The sequence below is a fragment of the Lissotriton helveticus genome, chromosome 2_2 (assembly GCF_964261635.1).
Source record: "Lissotriton helveticus chromosome 2_2, aLisHel1.1, whole genome shotgun sequence".
NCBI lineage: Eukaryota > Metazoa > Chordata > Amphibia > Caudata > Salamandridae > Lissotriton > Lissotriton helveticus.
The window spans coordinates 388,451,649-388,473,707 of NC_136060.1; the positions used below are offsets into that span (position 1 = coordinate 388,451,649).

A 22,059-nucleotide genomic window follows, 5' to 3' on the forward strand; every position below is an offset into this window, starting at 1 on the left:
CGTTCACAGCACTCAGCCTGTCCACCAGCAGCCGACAGCAGTCGAGCCCTTCCGCTATGCCGGTGTTCCGATATTCACTGTATCCCGTGTGTGGCTGCACCCCTACGTCACGGGGTGGAGAAGGGCAGAGAGCGCCCGCGGGGTCCTTGTGCCAACATTGTTCACAGCCTCGAGCCGCCAGCAGCCCGAGGCGGTGTACGAGGCTGGAACAGTTCTAAATTCATGTTAATGAATGTCATGTTAATCACCATCTATGATGGAGATTTGATTACAGCAGGAAAGGGAGAGGGGTCTGGGAAGAGGCACGCTGATGTTGTAATGCAGGCAGCTTAGCATCGCAACATGCACTGTGATCATTCGTATAATAATTTGTTTAACACGCTTCCCGGGTACACGGTTTACATTTTAAATAAATATGTAGCAGCTTTAATGCGGGGCAATACACCGGCCTGCAGGTGGGGGGTCCTGCTTGTACGGAGACGGGCTGTGTACAGAGGTCGGCACAAGGACCCCGCGGGCGCTGTCTGCCCGAGACGCGAGCCATGTTCGAATAGAGCATGCGCAATGATGATGACGCGGAATGATGGTGGGCGTGGTACCACGTCATCGGCCGTAATGTGCGCTTGCGTACGCATGCGCAAAACAGGGGGGGGCACTGCCACACGGGGGGCAGCGGATTATGGAACACCGGCAATCCGTTCGACCTCGCATCGCTGCGGCTCCCCCGCAGCTCACAGCGTCTCCTTCGTTAGCATACTGAGTGTTCCATATGTTTCAGATCATACTTTCTTTTTTTAATGATGGAAGACACTATTGAGTAAGTCAGTACAGTACGGGCAGCAAAATCCTTCAGGATTAAATTCGATATACTTTGCAGACCAATCCCAAAACTAGAGTACGGATAATTCAACACCAGCTGCATGTACATAATTGTCAGTAAAAAAAATTCGAGGTCTTCCTTGCTCAAGTGCTCATTTAGTCTCTATAATAAAATATGGAAAACGATACTTAACAAATAAACTGCTAAGAATTACAAAGATTTTGATACATTGTTATTTGCGCGATGCTATTACATAACCCAGGCCTTGACTATTTTATCTATTGGAATGCATACTGTAAGAAATATGCCTACTTCATATTAGCAACTAACATGCATGCTGTAGCCGGTTGCATGCAGTAACCATTAGCAAATTGTACACATTAACAAAGCCACTGCCTCTAAATGGAAATAAAAAAAAAAAATCATGACTTATCAAAGAAAAAGTACATTAAGTAAAGTATTACTACATAGCTGGTGTTGGAAAAATGTAATGGTAGCATAATACAGGGAGGGGGAAAGGCTTAATGAGATTTAGGGATAATTTACAGGTTTTCACATGGGATTTCTTCTGTAAATTGGCAGTGCTCTTTCCCTGCTAAATTGTGGTTCTACCGCCCCATGTTCTCCTCTAGTGGAACCCTTGACCGGATAGCCCGTCCACCATTGGGCCACCCAGTTACAGCGACGATCGGCTTACCCTTTTTAGCATTTAATATGAATAATAATGTGATGATTGTTTCTTTATTTTTGGTTATTTATAATGGCTTTCTTGATTTTTACCATTCTTTATTTTCATCTAAATCCATGACAAACAAATGAGAGGTGGATCATGGGTGTGCATTTTCAGATGATCAGTGTGCTCTAGAGTGTTCCAAACACATCTGTTATTGCATGTAATTATCAGTAAGAAATACAAATGCTTGTGAGATTTCTTAATCGGAGTTTGTAGGTTTTCTCTTACAGCAGTTTGTAGATTGAGCACCCCAAAGGGATTGCTGTGCAATAGCTACCTCATTTGGCTCCTTTTTCCTTTTTTTTGGCCTTAGAACTAGTACTTTTAACTTAAGTAACTTGATAGAACTGTGTATTATTGAAAACTTGTACTTAAACAGCAGACTATTATCACACTGTAGAAAATATAATGATGAGAAATGTGTAAACTATGTCTTTGTGAAAATTAGCATTCCTCATTTAATCAGATTTTGCTTTCCTTAGCAGAAAAATAATTGTGACTCTTGTTTTCTGCAGGCATGTTTCTCTCAGAAATTGCACTATTGTCCAGCCTGTTTACGTTTCCTCCCAACCGAGGGATTTTTATAGTTCCTGTGTTAATGGATCAGAACGAATGTACTTTAGGTCTTTGGCTTCTCCTGGTCCATGGACCTCTCTCACTGGCCTGAATGTTGTCAGACCCCAGTACCACCCAGTACGGTGGTGGCACTCTTCCCGCCCATGTTGTGATGACTCTGTAGTGGAAAAATCGCTTAAATCCTTAAAGGATAAAAACAAGAAACTTGAGGAAGGAGGTCCTGTGTACAGCCCAACAACAGACGTGGAAACTGTTAAAAAGTCAATCGGCCAGAGGATTGTAGATGAAGTGAAGCACTATTATCATGGCTTTCGACTGCTGTGGATAGACACAAAGATTGCTGCAAGAATGCTGTGGCGAATTTTAAGAGGCACCACGTTATCGCGCAGAGAACGCAGACAGGTAAGAAATATTTGGATATGCTGTGAGATATTTGACATTAAATTAAGAAGTATTGCTTGTTGATGTGCAACATTGCCTATTTTTGTAGTCCTGAAGTTGAAAATGAATGTTGATAATTGATAAATTAGCAGTTTCTAAATCAATCAGTGTTTGAAGGATTACTCTGATTTAAAGAAAATGTTTGCAGTGAACGTCATCTTAAGCATTTTCTGTAAAGCGTGAGTGACTGAGCACGTGAAAGAACAGCTAATGACTGATTTAGCCACTTTGTGATCTCTTTACAATTGATTGATCAGTTTCCTTCAGAAAGAGGATTCTAACAGTATGCTGCAATCTAGTCTAAATCCTGTCATTGTTCTGGCATTAATAACAGATTATTATTTTGGTGGAGAATCAAAATGATCTGCTTGTGAACAAGAGTACATTTTACATTTTCAGCCCATCTTGTAACGAATTGTGGCACAATCAGACAGAGATCTGGCCAAGGATTTGGCCCTAAAATTTGAAATAACTTCAAGGGAATTGCTGCAAAAAAAGGAAAAGAGTACCTTTTGAAGTATGTAAACAGAATAATGGTACGTGCGCAGTTCCTCCATCATCCTACTTATCCTGTTTTTAAAATGGCCTAACTAGCATTAGTTGTCCATATCAGAGACAAGTATTATTGAAGAATTGCCCCCCTTCTTTAGCCCCTTCAGTTTCACCTTTGCAAATGGAAAAAGTAACGTGCTTTAAAAAAAAGGCTCTAAAATGACTGCTTTAAAGAATAAAGTCACGTTTCTATTAAACATGCCATTACATTTTTTTTAAATAAATATGAAGGGTTAGGGTAAGTGATGTGGCTGAGATAAAGGTTAAGGTAAGGAATAACATTTGAATTATAGTTAGCAGCTAGAAGAAGGGATGGAGATACAGGTAAGAGTAGGGTTAAAGGTTTGGATTATTGTGAAGGGTGGAGGTTACAATAAGACTTAGGGTGACAGTAGATTTAAGGGTAAAGTATATGCTTTCACTCTACTTTTGATTTTTTTGTTTAAATATCTTTATTGATATTTTACATTTAACATGACTGGAATCATTATTTCGTACAGAGATGTTTGAAATCTGATATCAGAAATATAAGCCCATGGTCCGAATAGCATTATATCTCACAGTAATGTATAAACAACACAATGTGCTGTTCACCAGTACAAACAGTTATATCGTACATGAGAATATGTGCCCATGCCTCTGCATGCCTTTGCTCACAGTGTAGCTAAATCATATTTTATAAAGTAGTTGTTGTTAACTACTTACGCTAAATACAACTTGTCTGAGCAGTCCTGACAGGATTTCACGCATGTGTACTATATACACACAAAACTGTGACAGTCGAGTCTTATCATCTATTCCCTGCTTAATAGGAGAAAGGACTTGAGTGACGATAGAGCACAGATAATGATCACCCATTAACACCAATAAATCTCATTTTCCAAAAACATTAAAAATAAACTGAAACTTAAAACTTATTAAAAATATCTGCCATCCATTAAATACAAACAATATTCCTGGTTCATCATTGAGTTACAAAGATATTACCAATACATTTCCGCATAGCCAAAAGACTGGCGAATCGTTGAGATTGTGCACACAACAGGGCATATTAATTTGCCAACAACTGGGACTTTTATGCTTAAAGGCAGGTGAGATGCAAGTGGCTATCTATAACAGGTTAGGGGAATCGACAATTACCCAGTCTACAGTTTTTGAGGCGTGTCAACTCTCCTTGGCCAAGAGATGTGGGGCTGATGGGTTCATCACTGATTTGCTAATAAGGCGATGTCAGCCGCTAACGGGTTGCCAGCCTGCAAGACAGCCAACAACATATCCCAGCTCTGTTCAATGGGGAATTGACGAAGCCCTGCTGTCTCCTCTTTATGTAATGCCATACTTTCCGTCTGTGCCCACATTGCAAATGAGCGCTTCCAACTAAGTTTCCCCGGGGGCGGCATTTTTCCATTTTTTGGTTATGAGAGATTTTGCAGTAATGAGACCAGGATCTCGGAACCTTGAGGTGACTTTAGATTTTTTGGATCTGGTGTAAAGCCCTAAAAGACAAACTTCCCATGACAATGACATCACAGTGTACATGAAGCTAGTGTTGTGACTACCTCTCGCCAATAACTCTGGAGGGATGCGCAAGTCCGCAGCAAGTCTGCATCAGGATACTGACCGCGTGGACATGCAGAAGTGACAGTGTGGAAGTATCTATCCTGTCTAGTGAGAGATATGCCCTTTGTATGATATATGTTTGAATGAGCTTGAATCTCGAGTTCCTGGGTATATATTCCCAGCTCCCGCTAATATGGCATCCCATTCCTTGTCTGTCCAAGGCTGTTCTATCTTACTCCCACCTGATTCTAAGTCGTTGCATCAGCCTCAGCGTGTGTGTGAGAAGTTCCTCCGCCAGCCAATGTACCACATGTGACCCCACTCCCATTACTTGTAAGTATTGTACTAAAATGTGTGTCGGCGGCTCAATTGTCAGATCCCCCCAAGCAGTTGACAAAGCCTTCAGAAGGGAAGTGGGTAGCAGAAATTGGCCCGCTGGCAAGTCATTGTCCTCGACTAGCATCTAGAATGGTATTAATGCGCTATCTCTATATAGGTCGCCCAATGTGTCAAGCTCTGCCGCATGCCAGGCCGTCAGGGCTGCCCCCAGGGTACCCAACCTGCCCCTTGGTGTCCCCATCAATGGTAGAATCGGGGCATAAGGAGGTGTCTTACGGGTGAGATATAAACTTCTTTTGTAGGATTTATGGGCTAACCCCAAGTGTAACTGTGGTGGCCGGGGGAGTTTGGCGATGGGGTGGAACAGGTGACAAATCTGAGAATGGGTCCAGGGCTGGTGCATGGTTGCTGTGTCTTCCAGGCACCTGTCATTCAACCACTTCGTTGCCCATTGAAGCTGGGCAGCTAAATAGTACAGTTCCATATTAGGGACTCACTGTACTATTGAATATGCTGCCTACATCTAAAACACTTCATATATTTCAAACCTGATAGTTGTAAGAGGATGGATCTACATGATCATAGTTAAATCATTTTGACTATAAAAGTAGAATCCCTCACAATAGCCCAAGGTTTTGTCCAGGGGAGGAACTATTTGCTAAAAATGATTCTAGGATCTACTTGTCCAAATACTTCAGACCTCCACGTTATGATGAACTAACACTGAAATGAAATTTAATGCGTAATTATTTTGGTATGGAGATATTACAGATGTTTAGTTAGCTACTCGGATGTACTCCATGAATACATGCAAATATAGATTAATCCTATAATTATAATATAAGCAATAAGAAATACTGCTCTAATGACAGTTAAATTGTTAATGTGATTTCTCAACAGAGGGCAAATAGAAAATATGGAGAATTGGTCCACTGATATTTGGTACTCTCTGGTATCAGCTGCGCATGCTAGGAACCCTAAAAACTGACGTAGATGTCTTTCCACTTAGTGAATTTCCTTCTTTCCAATTTTGCGACATACATTTTTAATAGCAAAGCAAGAGCTTTAAAGGCTCTGATGGGATACCCGTCACTCTCTTGAAGGAAAATGCAGGTTAAGGGGAAGCTTTCTGGTATCACAGTTTACAACTTGCTATAATTTTGATAAGCGTTCAGATTTTGGTAAATGGAGAATAACCATCCCAATTCATAAGAAGAGATCCTTTTTATTGCCAAAATATTATAGACCGATCCTATTATTAGACTGGGTCGGCACATTATACTCTGCTTCTTTTCTCAAACTTCTTCAGATTTGGGTTCAAAATTAGAAAATCTTCCTCTTGAACAAATAGGGTTTAGCGAAAGAACATTCTGGTCTTGAAGGCATCACAACAGTTCAATTATTATATGACAAACATTTTATAATGCTGACAAAAGCATCATATAGCGAAAGTTGGCACTGATTGAAATCCCTCAGAAACTCCAGAGTGCATTAATTTCTTTTTATTCTGGCACTTGGAACCAAGTACTTGTGTGTGTCTGATCATGTTCGTAAACAAATAATTTCTACCTTGAATGGATCAAAACAAGGTTTTCAACTAGCTCCCATGTTATTTTCTCTATACCTTTATGACTTATCCAATGTAAGAAGTACTGTGGGTAAATTACTTCCCTTGGAATAATAAACATAGATATTTTATATGCTGAGAATGTGATTGCCACTGACTTAGCTCTGATTGCTCTTTAGTGTCTGTTTTGTTTCCATGCAAATACTAATGCACATTACTTAAATGTAAATGTGGGAAATCAAAGATTATGATCCTTGGGTGGAAATCACACTCACCAGTGTTCAGTGGGTACCTGCGTTCTGAAAAATCAGCCAATTAATATCGAACATATTTTTTCACTCACAGCATGAGTTTTTACCTTTATATTCAGCATCTTGTGGCTAATCAGATCTCACCTTCTTCTGCAATTGGAACAGTTTATAAATAACTTGGTAAAGAAACACCTAATACATGCTGTAAACGTTTACATTAGTATGTTTTCCTCAGCAGTCTTTTTATTTGTGAAATGTATTTACTTTTCCAAATTGAATTTTCTTAACAGAGGGAGTGTGGCCAACTGCCGGGAGAAATGGCCGCTTACTAGTGGAGCTCTCTCCCGACACTCCCTAACTATCCTTTAAATCCAGTGTTGCCCCGACTGCAATTACCTCAAATGGCCGTCTATGGTTCCCGGGGAGGAGGAGGGTCGATCAGCCGCGTTTGGACCGGATCCGATCGATGAGGCCGGTGATCCGAGGCTGACTTGAGCCGTGCAGCGTAGGACCGGGGTGTGGCCTGGAGAACTCGCTCCGCCGCTTTGCGGCTACAGTGCGGCCCCCGTCTGCTGCTTCCTGAGGGGCCGCTTAGCTTCGCATGAAACTGGTCCTGCTCCTGCTTGATAAGCGGCAGCGACACCCCCGGAGATCTGGTTGCCGGGCGCGCAAAATGGATTACCGGCAGCCGGCCTGTGCGCAACGCCATCAGCCTGATGGGGCTTAGCGGGAGATGCACAGAGGGCTCCCTGCTGCCCCGAACTTATTTTGCCGGTGCTGGCCACTGCATTAACTACTGCGCAGCTGAGTGCGGCTTCCTGCCGCAGACTCCCTGTGGTAACGGCGCTGGGGGCGGTCCCGCCAGCTGCGTGACACCTGTGGGGGTAAATAGACTCTAACTCCTGGCTGCTCCTCATCCAGTGTTGGGAGTCCAGATGCCCGTGGAGCAGGCAAATAAAGACGGCTGCCCCCTCATCATCTGCCAGGTATAAATTCTGGTGCGTGGGTGTGGAGATCCCCGTATTTGTTGCGCCTGGTGCATGCCGCACTCGTTGTTCCCCGATCTCCCTGGATGACTGTTTGCGCCTCCTGCTTACTGCCTGACCACAGTGCTCAGTTGCTTGGGACATACATTTGGGACTTGCCCTCCGCTAGTAGCCACGGCGCCGCAGAACCGATGTCCCCGCCACGGGCTGATATTGCTACCAGCACACTGTTTACACTCAGGACACAGCTATTTTGACCTCTTGTGACACTAGGGTCGTGCTGTGGCCCTGCACCCCGTCTCTGAAGGGCACGCTTCGATCACTGCTGCCCCCGGCGATCTCAGGCTGGCGAAACCCGACTGGCCGGTTGGAAGTTGGTTCCATACACAGGCGTCGGTGAGTAGCCGGTTGCATTTCTCCTTACCGCCCGGCTCCAATTGAAGCGCCAAAGACCACATGGTGAGCGGCCGCAACGCACTCCAGACGAAGCTGGAAAAATATGCTTGGCAGAAGTGGCAGGGAGACGCACAAACCTCTCCCATGGAAGCAAAGAGCCTACAGAACCAAAGTTGCAGGATATCCTGGCTGCCATCACCACGGTGCATACAACCCCTAGAGGGCCACATTGACACTGTCAGGACGGAGGTTTTCCTGATTAGGGCGGTCAGGCCAACCAGGAACTGCTAACGCACCAGCCCGACGACTACAAGGGGCGTATGCGCCACAACCACGTGCGTATTTTGGGTGTGCCTGAACGGGCGGAGGGACAGGCAGCCGATCTCTATGTTGAGAATCTTGTGCTACAACACCTCCAGCCTAAGGGACTATCCAACTATTTTTTGATTGAAAGGGCACACAGAGACGGGTGGCAGGCCGCGGCCAGGAGCTCCGACCTCTCCTCTCCTGGCGCGGGTGTTCAACTTCAGAGATCGAGATGTCATACTTCACGCAGCAAGACTTAGCCCACCAGTCACAATTGGCAATAGCACGATTACTTTCTTTCCTGACTTTACGTTACGGGTGCAGAAGCAACGCCGCAGCTTTCTGGAGGTGAAATGCGCTCTGCGTGAGCAAGAGATCAAGTACGCAATGCTGTTCCCCGCAAAGCTACGTGTCGAAGCGGAGGGGGAAAACCTGGTTCTATTCCAGCCCTGAGGACGCATGGGACTGGCTTGAGGGATGTGCACAGTCGAGAAGCGTACAACAGGGACGGCTCGACCGCTGCAGTCAAAGACTCCCGAAGCCCGATAGCGGTGTTGCCGATGCCTCACCGGGTCAAAAAGAGGAGCGATAAGACCCTGGAACTTTCTTAACTGCGATTCCCCCTTGGTGAACTTCTTGTCGTCATTGTACTCTGGGTGCTGCGCCTGTCATCTGTCGGTTGCCAGGGTTCGCCTGCTGCGGATACAGAAGACAACGGAGACGTAACTATGTGTACAAAGTGGGGTGATGGGGATACTCATTGATTGGTACTATCTCACGGTCCTACCTCCTCACTGGGGACAAGCGCTGGGGGCATAAATTTGCTACGAACCACTGTTCTGGGGAGTGGGGTTGGTACAAGTTTCCTAGGGTGGGCGAAATACACTCTGCAAGTTTGGGGGGGGGCAGGTGGTTTCTTGCCCGCCACGCAGGGAGGCAGGTGGAAGGGTGTTTTTGGAGCTCTCACCTGGCGATACAGCGCGAAACGCTGTCGCCAGCGAGACCTATAGTCATCGACTGCTTTCAAGGGCTTGCAAGGGAGACAGAAGATGGGCACACGCAGGCTGCAGGTCGGACTGGATATGTGAACGCGCGCATTCACCACGTACAGTTACGCGCTGTGCCCATCTCCTGTCTCCCTTGCAAGCCTCCTGCAGTTACTTTCACTTTCGCTCCCCCTTCCGCCATCGGCTCCACGGCACGACCAAGCCCTCCCCCACAACCCAAGAGGAAATGTGCAAACTCACCCGGTGTGGCGGCTGGCTGCGGCTTGGTACTGGAGCACTCCAGCTCCTCCAAATTTCTGGCAGGACGATGCTGGGCTTCCTCCTTAGGCATAGGAGCCCCGCACTGCTACCTGCTGCTCTCCCGGGACTTCAGCTCCCGCACTTCACTTCCTCTTTGGTGCCGGGGCTCCCTCTTCATCACGGGGGCCCCGGAAGGGAACAGGCGCTGGATACACCATTTGCACGCGTGAGCCACAGGGCATGCGAAATGTAGCAGGTGGGTAACAGTTCTGTGGCAACAGGGACCGTGGACGAACATTAGGTCCGAGGCTAACAAGCCTAGCTTGGCCCCCGTCTGCCTTTCAACATCTGGTGTTGTGCATTGGCCTGAAAGTGCCTGGGACAGGCGACGATTAACGGTAGGCCGGATATTGCAGCTTACTGATGGTTGTAAAGACGGACCGCTCAGCTCAGCGATGCTAGGGGTGGTGATGCAACCCTCTACACAGACTTGCTCAGACACCGGGTGAGAGGTGAGTGATGCGGTTCTTATGAACGGCTCTCAGGGCGTCACTGTGCTGCGGGGCCTCCTCTGCCTGAGGATCGGGCCAAGGGGCTTCCATAATGGCTGAGCCTCTTTCCCTCACATCCCCTGGGGCGCGCCCTTTGATTGTACTTATATGCTTGCTTAGGATCAACTAGTACTGCCTCGATCCCGCTGGCCTTTGGAGGGTGATTGCTCGACTGGCACCCGCCCGGGGACCGATAACTGGTGTGACCGCTGTACTGGAGGCGCATACTGCCCCCTTGTCTGTCTGTCCGGGGCCCACTCCAGCTTACCAATTTGGGCTTTGCTCAGAAGGCGGAGGCCCCCTTCATATCCAGGCCTTACTAATCTGATAATGCTCCGAGCCCAGCGGCTGTCACCGATTGTGATTTAAGACCGCACGTGTCAGCTGCCCTCCACTCTGGTCTTCCCCTACTCCACTTAGAATAAGTCCTTTGTACCATACACTTCTCTTTGAGCACATACACTCCGGCACACGCCCATCATGGGGAAAGGGGATCCCAAGCAGTGGAAGCTCCCATTCAAATGTGCCAAGGTGATCAGAAGACCATAATCTCTGTCGGATGTGGACGATGTAGCAATTAACACCAATACCACTGAACATCTTAGCGACTCTGCTTCCACCATGGCTGAACTCCATGCCGGCTATGTTACATATTTACACTGCACTCAACGCAACCTACACTCCAAATACCACTCAGTGCCACATAATTACACGCCACATAATTACACTGCGCTCAATGCAACATGCACTCCAAATACCACTCAGTGCCACATAATTACACGCCACATAATTACACTGCGCTCAACGCAACATATACTCCAAACACCACTCAGTGCCAAATAATTACGCGCCACATAATTACACTGCAGTCAATGCAACATACACTCCAAATACCACTCAGTGCCACATAGTTACACGCCACATAATTACACTGCCCTCTATGCAACATACACTCCAAATACCACTCAGTGCCACATAATTACACGCCACATAATTACACTCTAATGAATGCAACACACACTCCACACAATACCACTCAGTGCCACATAATTATTTGCTACATAATTACAATACACTTAATGCAACATACACTCCAAACAATACCACTCAGTGCCACATAATTACACGCCACACAATCACATTCTACTGAATACAACATACACTCCACACAATACCACTCAGTGACATATAATTATATGCTACATAATTACACTGCGCTCAACGCAACATACACTCCAAATACCACTGAGTGCCACATAATTACACGCCACATAATTACACTGCACTCAATGCAACATACACTCCAAATACCACTCAGTGCCATATAAGTATATGCTACATATTTACACTGCGCTCAACGCAACATACACTCCAAATACCACTCAGTGCCACATAATTACACTACACTTAATGGAACATACACTCCAAATACCACTCAGTGCCACATAGTTACACGCCACATAATTACACTCTATCTATCTATCGCATCACCACAGCATCACTCAGCACCACCACAGCATCACTCCGGGGCACCACAACATCACTATGCGCTACCACAGCATCAATCTGTGCAACCATTCAACAACAACTGGTTCAAATATGTTCTCTCAATGTTTCAAGCTTTATTACTAATGTCACAAAAAGATGTTAATATTTCACTTCTCTTCTTGGATTTTCGTCACAATAAAATACACTGAACATAATCTTCACAAAAGTTATTTACAAAAGTTTAAGCTATTGCCATTATAAATTACAATAACTTTTATTTAAGTATTAATTATTTAAAAAAATTAAAAGCAATGGTTATTTGTAATATCAATACATCTAAGTCACGTAAATACAACACATATTGCATTACAAATGCTATAGGTGTCACATTTGCGAAAGTTAAAAGTATTGGTATTGTAAATGACAAAGCTATTAATTTTGTTATTTTCAAAACCAGCACATAAATAAAAAAAAATTGTCATTTACAATACCAATAGCTCAAACTTTCCTAATGGGAGACCTATTGCATTGCAAATGTTTGTTTCCTCTATTGTTGGGTTATTCATGTGTTGGGGGGGGGGTGGATATCCTGTGCACAGCACTTCTCCGTCATGCATCCTACTCTGTGCTTTGTACAGAGGGCTTTTTCTTGAGAAGGAAGGGAGGGGGGTTGTTTCAATGTGTTGTTTTTTGGGTATGACAACTATAACTGGCTCTACGGTATGGCAATCACTGGTTGCATGCTTTTGGTATTTCTGTATCTTAAGATTAAGTGGTCTTTTAACGTGTCCCCCTGATGGGGCGGCCATGGGAAGCTCCCATGGCAGACAAATGACCACGCACTGAGGCGCTATGTGTACGACAACTAAACAGGGGATCAAGCTGTTGTCGTGGAACGTCAACGGGCTGGGAGACCAGATCAAGCGGGGTGTAGTGCTTCAACTTTTGACAAGACACTCCCCTGATGTAGTCCTCTTACAAGAGATGCACTTGCTTGGGAATGCTTGTAAGGCCATGTCGCAATGGGGTTTCCAACTAGTAGCACATTCTGCTTTCCGTTCTGTCTCCCAGAGGGTGGGCATATGGTCCAAAAATCATTCCCCATGATCATCGATCTTGTTTGCGTCGAAGCCCTGGGTAGATTCGTTGCCGCCTCCGGGACCTGGGAAGGGTGCATACTCAATCTCCTCTCTGTCTACGTGCCGGCGGGGTTACACACCCAAGCCTTTGCAGAACTTGGGGACCTCCTCTTAGCCTTGCCGGTTGGCAGAGTCCTGATTAGGGGCGATTTCAATTCGATTGTCTCTGATTCTCTTGACCGATGGCCCCAGAAGGCCTTGCCCTCCTCCTGAACATGGATCCACAGCTTTCTTGGGGCGATGGTTCTAGTAGAGTCTGCATCCGGCTGAACAACAGTACCTTGTCTACTCATGAGCTCACCGTAGTATGTCCCGTATAGACTATGTATTGACGCTCACACATCAAATTGATAGTGTGAAGGAAATACAGCACCTGGCCAGGCGAATCTTCGACCATTCACCTATCCTGTGTCGCCTGGAGGTGGGGGAGCCCACAGTTGGCCAGGTAGCCCCGATCCTCTCCTGGTATCTTACGACCTCTCCCATTAGAGATAGGATTGTAAGTGAGACAGACCTGTATTTCCAGGAGAACGACGAGACGGTAAACTCCGCAACAACACTATGGGAAGCCAACGAGACTGAAACAGGGGTGGCTCTGGCCCAGATCTCGGGACAGCAGAAGGAGGAGGGTGCAGATATGACTCACTTAGAAGGAGAATTCCTAGATGTATAGGAGAGCCTTCGACTTGACGACTCGGCTGAGGTACGGCAGAGATTGTGCATTAAAGTCAAGGAATATACCGACTTGGTGACCGAGGCTGCCAAGTCGCACCACAGAGCCACATTCAGCAGAATCTATGATGTTGGCGACAAGGCTGGCAAACTGTTAGCCTGGCTAGATCGTAGAGATCGGGCCCTTCGAGATGTGGTGGAAATAGTCAGACTCTCACTCCCGCCTCACCGCCCCCCAGGACATAGCAGACTCATTCGGCCAATATTACCAGTCACTCTATAAGTGTCGAACTCCACATGTGGAGGAGGTGACTTTCTTGCTTTCGCGGGATATCTCTTTGCCCTCGCTCACTGACGAGGAACGCTCTGACCTTGACATCAGAGTCACAGAGGTCGAAAAAGCCATCCAGGATTTGCGCAGTTGGAAGGCATCGGGCCCCAACGGCTTGCCCATTGAATTAAGCTCACGGAGGGTAAGATAGCACCAGAATGTTTCGGGATAGCAAGAAGGGAGGGATACTGCCAGAGGATCAGCGCCTTGCTAATATCGTAGTAATCCATAAAGTGGGCAAGCAGAGGACCAAATGTCCCTCCTACAGACCCATCTAGCTGCTCCACTGCGAAGCGAAAATCCTCACGAAGATCCTTGCCTTTGGGTTGCTCGGGGTCATCACCCGTCTGGTCCACCCGGACCAGTCGGGATTTATGCCTGCTAGTAACACTTACGTAGGCTCCACGGAGTACTGTGTCGTGCTGAAACAATTAGAGAGGACGCTGTTGTGGTCTCCCTTGACGCTGCTTCTGCATTTGACATCATCGGGTGGACCTATATGTTTGCTGTCCTTCATAAGTTGGGTTTTGGGCCCAAGTTTACGAACTGGGTTTGACTTCTCTACCAACAGCCGCTTGTCCAGGTAGTTGTTAACAACAGGAAATCTCCTGTTTTCACTCTTAGTAGGGGCACCAGGCAGTGATGCCCCTTGTCTCCGCTTCTCTTTGCCCTGGCCCTCGAGCGTCTGTCAATGTGGGTCCGCAACAACCCCACTGTAAGGGGCCTTGAGTGGATGTCCGACTGGGAAGACCGTATATCGCTGTATGCGGATGACATTTTGCTGTATCTGGCATCCCTGGTTGCATCCCTCAATGTGGTCCTGGACATATTCCATGTGTTCGGCAGATATGCTGGCTATTCCATAAACTGGACCAAATCAGTGTTATATACTTTATATGGAAAGAGGCCTACGCTCCCTCTGGGATATCAATTGGTAGAAGTTGTTGACGACTTCAAATACTTGGGGATCCGTCCAGATTTTACGACCGCAATCTCCTGCCACTTCTCATGCGCCGTAAAGCTGAAGTCTTACATAAGGAATCGCTTCTGTTATCACTCTTGGGACGTGCTTCCCTATTCAAAATGATGTCCGTTCCCAGGTTCGTTTATGCTCTCCATAATATTCCGCACTCCGTTGCACCCTCGTACTTTAAAGAACGCAACAGTATCATACGAGATCTGCTGTGGGAGGGTAAGCCACCTCTTATCACGACCCACAAGCTTACCCTGGGTTGCTTCGATGGAGGCATCGGACTTCCAGACATACGGAAGTACTAGTGGGCACCACACCTTGCGGCGATTAATGATTGTACGTATAGGCCACAGGACGACACAGCCTTCCAGATGGACAGATGGCTACTCCCGGGAAATAGCTTTGAAGGGGACCTTTATATACGGTCGCTGAGGCTCGCCCTGACTAGCACATCTGGACATGCGGTGCAGATGTGAAAGGCGGCCACCAAAGGTTTGGGATGGGAGGGGAAACTAACACAGGCCACACCACTCTGGTATAGCGAGCAATTGGGCAGGTTGATTTCTTTAAGGGGTTTTGATCGCTGGGATCTTATTGGTATATCAAAGGTGGGTAATTTGTGGAAATCAAGTAATGTGGTCCTTTTTCCTCTGCTGTAGCAGGAATATGAGCTAGCCCAATTGGAATATTTTAGGTATTTTAAAATTAGGCATGCCCTACTGGCGGTTCTTTTTAAAGGTAGTAAACTCCCCGAGTTCTCCCCGCTTGAGGATAAGGTATTAGATGGCGACTTGCCGGAGAAGGCCATAGCACTCATTTATTAAAAAACTGTTTAACAACATGGCAGATCTCCTGACTCACCGGAGGGTTAAGTGGGACCATGATGTAGCGGGATTAGATGATGACGAATGGTTGTCAGCGGTGGCCTCCCACCGAGAGGTAGCCATATCTTCCAGGCTGTGCCTGGTGCAGTTGAAAATTCTCCGTAGATCCTACCTGTCTGGGTCAGTATTGATTCGTATGGGATTTGGCTCTGATGGCTACTGTGTAAGGCGGTGTGGGCAGGAGGGAACCTTTGTTCATACACTCTGGGAATGCATGATTATCCAGAGATATTGGGAGGCAGTAGCGAACCTTATGAAAGAAGTGTTGGGGCAACAGATAGACTGTAACATTAAATTGGCCCTCCTAAACGTCAGGAGCCCTACCGACTTAAACGCCAGGGAGCGCACTTGGATCACCTTGGGGCTGATGGTGGCAAAACCCAATATTGCGAGAATGTGGAAGGATCAGAGCCCACCGGGTATCGAGGACTGGGGCAAAGACATGGACTGGTGTATGGTCACTGAAAAATCCATATATGAAGCCAGGGGGTGCCTGAATAAATGGACTCAAGTCTGGGGTCAATGGAACATTCACAGAGGAGAGATTTGTGAACCTCCAAGATCGAGAAAAGATATTGTAAATGGGTCCTGAATATGTTTAAATGGGGACTGAAAGTATTGTTTTTTAACCACTAAGTCTTAAATAACTTTTGTAGTGCAACTTAATTGCCAATGTAAATGTACCATGATATTGTCATTGATCATGCCTTGTTTTCAATAAAAAAGATTTATTAAAAAAAAATTCTTAACTGAGTTAATGGTAAAATGTTAAGATAATTTTTTACTATTCGACAAAGTGTACCTGTTTATGTAATATACCTGGAACTAGGCCTTGCTGCATGTAAAGCTAAAGTTTGAGGTGCTGTTTTAAGATGGAGTCAGTAATATGGCTCCGCACTCAATAGGAGAGATCACTAAGACAATTGGGTCAGATGAGTCAAGAAACTAAACACTACTTGAGAACCTAGTATTTGCTTTTGCATAAACTGGCGGCCCCTTGGGGAGATAGCCCAAAGGATCTTCATAATTTCGTCTGCGGGCTCCATGATATAGTGGTAATTAGATGTTTTCCTTAAAGTAAAAAAGGTAAGGGCAATCTAGCCTTTCACTGCTATTCATGCTGCACCCCGCATGAGGGGGTATTAGGGAAGTCTAAGGCTGCTTTTTGGAGGACTGAGGGTGCAGTCACAGGAATTTGGAGTGGGCAATGCCGCACCAGAGTAGGGTCTACGCCCTGGGAACACTCTCCTTTGTGCCAAACTTATTTAAAAAAGGGGGATTTCTATTGATGCCTGGGCGCGTGTTCCCTTAACTCACTAGGGATCTCTAGGAGCAGCTTGCGGTATTGCACCTAGACATGCAGTGCTGGTGCCTTGCTCACTAACACTTTGCTTTGTGCTTTGCTGGGTTGACCTGCAGTTGCTGCTTCTGTCTTGGGCAGGGAAAGGACTGGACTTTTCTTTCTGCATTCCGAGTATCTCCAAAGGCTTCATGTGGAGCTTGCCTCCTGTTGGAAGTCTTAGGGAAATCTAAGACTTCAACATCCTCTAGGTACCGGCTTCTGGAACTATATGTTTCAGCTACCACAGAGGAAAAAGGTAACCGGACGACGCCACTGTCTGCTCCGTGACCTGAGGGCACCACTGCACTTCCCACCGCAACCCTGGTCTGACCGACGCCGCCGTTGGACGCCACCACTGAGCCGCTGCTTGAACCGTGACCTTTGGGCACTGCACTCTGCGCCGCCTCGCTTCACACTGTCGTCTGGTATCCCAGACGACACCGGGACGCCATCACTGACACCGTTGATTCACTATGACTTGTGGACACCACTCGTTTATAAAACTGAACACCATCCCGCTTTGTACCACCGCCCTGGTCTCACCGACGCTGCAGCGTGGTTTTGGGGCCCTGCTTGTAAGTTACACAACGCACTGCCCTGTCCCACAGCGCCGCCTTGGCCTACCAACGGCAGCGCCATTGACTACAGGTGGACAACAGACACCGCTGCTTGCACCGCGACCTGTGGGCCCCGCACACCACATTATTACCCACTACAGCGTTTCAGCAATGACGACGCTGATGCTTGCACTGTGACCTGTTGGCACCGCAATGAGCACCGCCCCACTTCGCACCGCAGCCCTGGTCTCACCGACTCCGCTGGACGACCGTCACCGGGCCGCTGCCTGCACCGCGACCTGAGGGCACTTCTCCACTTCACACCACTGACCTGACGCCAGCTCTCCTGACTTTAAACTCACGAAGTTCGACCTGCAACTCATGTGACTTCAAGTGCTTGACGACCCCTGCACGAACTCCCGGAACGGACCTCTGCCAATGCTGCTCCTCTGGAGCTCACCACAATGCCCAATGCCATGCATCTCCAGAGGTACTGTTTTAAGGTTCTCCCCGACAGCGTAGCTGGCCCGCGGCGCTGCGGGCGGCCAGACCTGTTTGGATTTGTTTGCTCACAGCGCTGTCATCGTCCCGGACGGAACTGTTTTTAAAGTCTAGTTTGGCTTTATTGGTATTTGAATCACTGTATATTTGATTTTTATCATTTTGGTCTTATTTTCCACAGATAAATATTGCCTATTTTTCTAATTCTGATGTGGTATCCTTTTGTAGGTTGTTACTATGTGCAAACGCTTTACACGTTGCCTCTGGGATAAGCCTGACTGCTCGTGCCAAGCTACCAGGGGGATGAGCTGGAATTTGTGGCTTGCCGGAACCACGAAGATGTAATTCCTGGTTGAGTGCGCTAACTACAACATTGTCTGACCAAAGATGCCTTTAATCTATCGTGTTAGCTCGTGGGGCAACAGCGTTATTACAAAAGTATACTATTGGTTATACCTTTAGATCGCCTCAGTAAGGCGCAAAATGAACAGTACCTTTTGGCCGGCAGGCATAAGTACAATATTATTATATCTTGGACACAAGCAACTAGAGGTTAAATCATAAACATGGCAACATTTTTTGTATGAAAGTATATAAAATATTTTATTAAAATCATTAACAATTCATAAATATATGAACAAAACCTTGAATAAAAATAGAGTTAAACTACTCTATGCAGAAATTATAAAACATTGTCACGAAAAAATTTTTTCTTTGATTTAAAAAAACACGAGTGAAACATATGTATACAATATCAATAAACAATCAATCAAAAGGAAGACCTGCTCAAGTTAAGTAAGGACATAAAGAAAATAGGGGAAAGACGTTTTTGGTGGCAGAGAAGTTAAACAAACACAGACAGTCACAATTTGTCATTGAATTTTGCACATTAAATATCCAATCTGACTCAAACCAAAACCCGATTTCTTCTCGGTGTTCTTGGGGCGAGTTTGGTGGTTTAATTGTGCACTAGTATGCGTCGACGCGTTTCGATGGCTTTTTTAGATGGATGCCATCTTTATCAAGACTTGTACTCTTGTTATTGACTCTGCTACAATGGCACTGGATGGTTGCTATGTACACGAATATACCCCAGAATGATACAATAGAGGTTTTGGCCTCCATTTTGGAAAATGAAGATCTAAAGGGAGGGAATATAGACTTCATACTTGGCTGTGTTGAGCTAGTGTTGAAAAACAATGTATTTTTATTCAGAGATGAACTGTTCCAGCAAGTAAAGGGGACCAGCATGGGGGCCACATGTGCCCCCAGCCTGGCATGTTTGTATGTCAGCCATTTTGAATTGAAACATGTATATAATGACATGGCACCTTTCTTCGAGAATGTGACTCACTGGCATCGTTTCATTGACGATATCATCTTCGTCTGGAACGGTGCTAGTGAGGAACTGGACTCATTCCTGGAATGGTTAAACCTTGGAGACAGGAATCTCAAGTTCACTGCAAATTATAGCAACAAAAGCGTAAACTTCTTAGATATAAAAATCAAAGAGAATGCCGGTCAGTTGGAAGTAGAATTATACACCAAACCGACCGACAAAAACACTCTCTTACAATATAAAAGCAACCATCCAAAAGCTCAGAAAAACAATATCCCATTTGGGGAATTTTTACGCTTACGGCGCAATTGTACAAATCTAACTGATTTTTACAAACATGCAGAAACCATGGAAAAGAAACTCCTAGATAGGGGTTATCCTAAGAAATTAATAAAACAATCATTGAAACGTGCCAGGTATTATGACCGAGAAAAATTAATAGACATGAACAAAGAAAGGGCCAATAAAACTCAAGATAGAATAGTCTTTGTAAGCCAATATTCTAATATAAGCAATAAAATAAAAAACATTGTATATCGAAATTGGAAAATCATCAATAGTGGCTTACCTACACCACTATCCAAACCACTTTTCTCGTTCCGTAGAAATAAAACCATTAAGAACAGTCTAGTGAGAACCTATAAAAATCCCTGCGAGACCTTTCAAACCACCTTAACAGATAATACTAAGGCAAGAGGTAACTACAAGTGTGGATCCTGTGCAATTTGCCCGAATTGCATTGTGACAAAGAAATTAATCTTCAATAACAGAACTTTAATACCGAGAAGTCTTAATAATTGCAGAAGCAAGAATGTGGTGTACCTGCTAGTGTGTCCCTGTGGCTTAGGCTACGTGGGAGAGACTGGCAGGGAGTTACGGATTCGACTCCTGGAACACAAATCATCAATCAGAAATAATAAAGAAAATGCACCATTAACACAGCACTATCAGGATAAAAAACACGGCTGTGAAGAATTCACGTGGTACATCCTTGAAAAAATAACTGTTAGTAGACGCGGAGGGAGTATTGAGGCCAAAAGGAAACAACGAGAACAATGGTTCATATGCTATTTGGAAACCATTGAAAAGGGCCTTAATTCTAGGGAGGAGTGGATGAAAATTATCTTGAATCTGTAAAATTAACTTTAGTGATTTTCATAACATTCACCCCTATCAGTATATGGTTTTATCTGGGTTGACTTAAAACACTTTGTCAGCTGACAAGAACTTTATTTAGGGTCCCTCATGTTCCATTTTCAATTAGGGGCGAATTACCGTGTAAATTACACTAGGCATTAATAACATGAACAAATCCATGGTGTTAAGCTGAGAATAATATGACTACCCTCTGTGAGTAGGGTTGACAGCCAAAGCACACAACACAGGCTTGTGTAAATCAAAACCCTATGTGGGGAGATATGATTATCACGAGGTGCGCATAAGATAAATGGGTTAAGCCCTAGCAAAGCTGCATGTGCGCTAATACAATGCAAAGGGTATGCGCACCCACTTAAAACGAGGCTTGTAACGCGGAAATAGCACCACATGCGCTTCAGCCTCTAACAGGGATTATTAACTCAGTACGAGGTTTGAAACGCGTCAGCGTTTCACTCCAGACGGTAAACTCATGGACCCTGTATAATGTAGACAAATGGGTTTATAATACCAAACCAAGATGTCTTTTAACCCGAAAGTAACAAATTGTGCCCCTTTTTTAAACAAAACTTGTAGGGTGAGATCCAAACGGTCGGGATCCGAATGAAAATATGCAAAGTACATCCATAACGAGGCGTGTATCAAGCCAACACGATACTTGGAACGCGGAAGTAATTTAACCCGCGTCGCTTCAGGCTCTGATACATCCCCGCGCAGTAGCTTATACCACACAGCTGTTTTAGATCATTGATCAGCTAACCATTTGCCGGAAATACGGCATATATAAAAGACCCCTACCGCTCACGAGAATTAGCATTTTCTCGGAAGACGGCGAAGATAGCAGTAGCGATACGGACGGGCGGGACGAGAACAGGAAAAGAAATACAGGTAAGGTTCCATGACCCTGGGAGCCCTTAACTATAAAATGAGAGAGCGAACTAACCACTCTCCTCTTCTTTATCACCTCTAAGGCACGCCAGGCGCTCCTGAGCAGGAACTGGGCACCGTGCTTTTACCACCCGATCCTCAGACCCTGCATTTGTCATTAATAGGTAAGACAATATCCCCAGCAAGCCAGTTTTATAAAAATTAGATTAGAGTAGCGGTATCCTCATTACTATTAACATCTATTTTAGGATATGAAGCTAACAGAGTGTGACCATTGCTGATTAGGAAACAGGAAGCAGAAAGAAACGGGAGTACTAAACTGAGAATAAATTCACAGGTACTTGGGCATATGGAATCTAATAGTGACTAAGAGACTCTAGAATAAAAATACAACTAAATGACAACACCTTTGTAAAGTAATATCTATATCTACTGTGCAGGTGTGATTGCATCCATGCCCTTATA

At 45.5% G+C, this 22,059-nt stretch overlaps 1 protein-coding gene across 1 annotated transcript in view; it reads left to right on the top strand.

Moving 5' to 3' along the window:
* Positions 1-22,059, top strand: part of LETM1 (leucine zipper and EF-hand containing transmembrane protein 1) — a 420,852-nt gene that overhangs the window by 65,799 nt on the left and 332,994 nt on the right. The window contains exon 3 of the mRNA XM_078678611.1: positions 2,069-2,531. Within this exon, the coding sequence (XP_078534737.1) occupies positions 2,069-2,531 (463 nt within the window). The remainder of the gene's footprint in view (positions 1-2,068; positions 2,532-22,059) is intronic.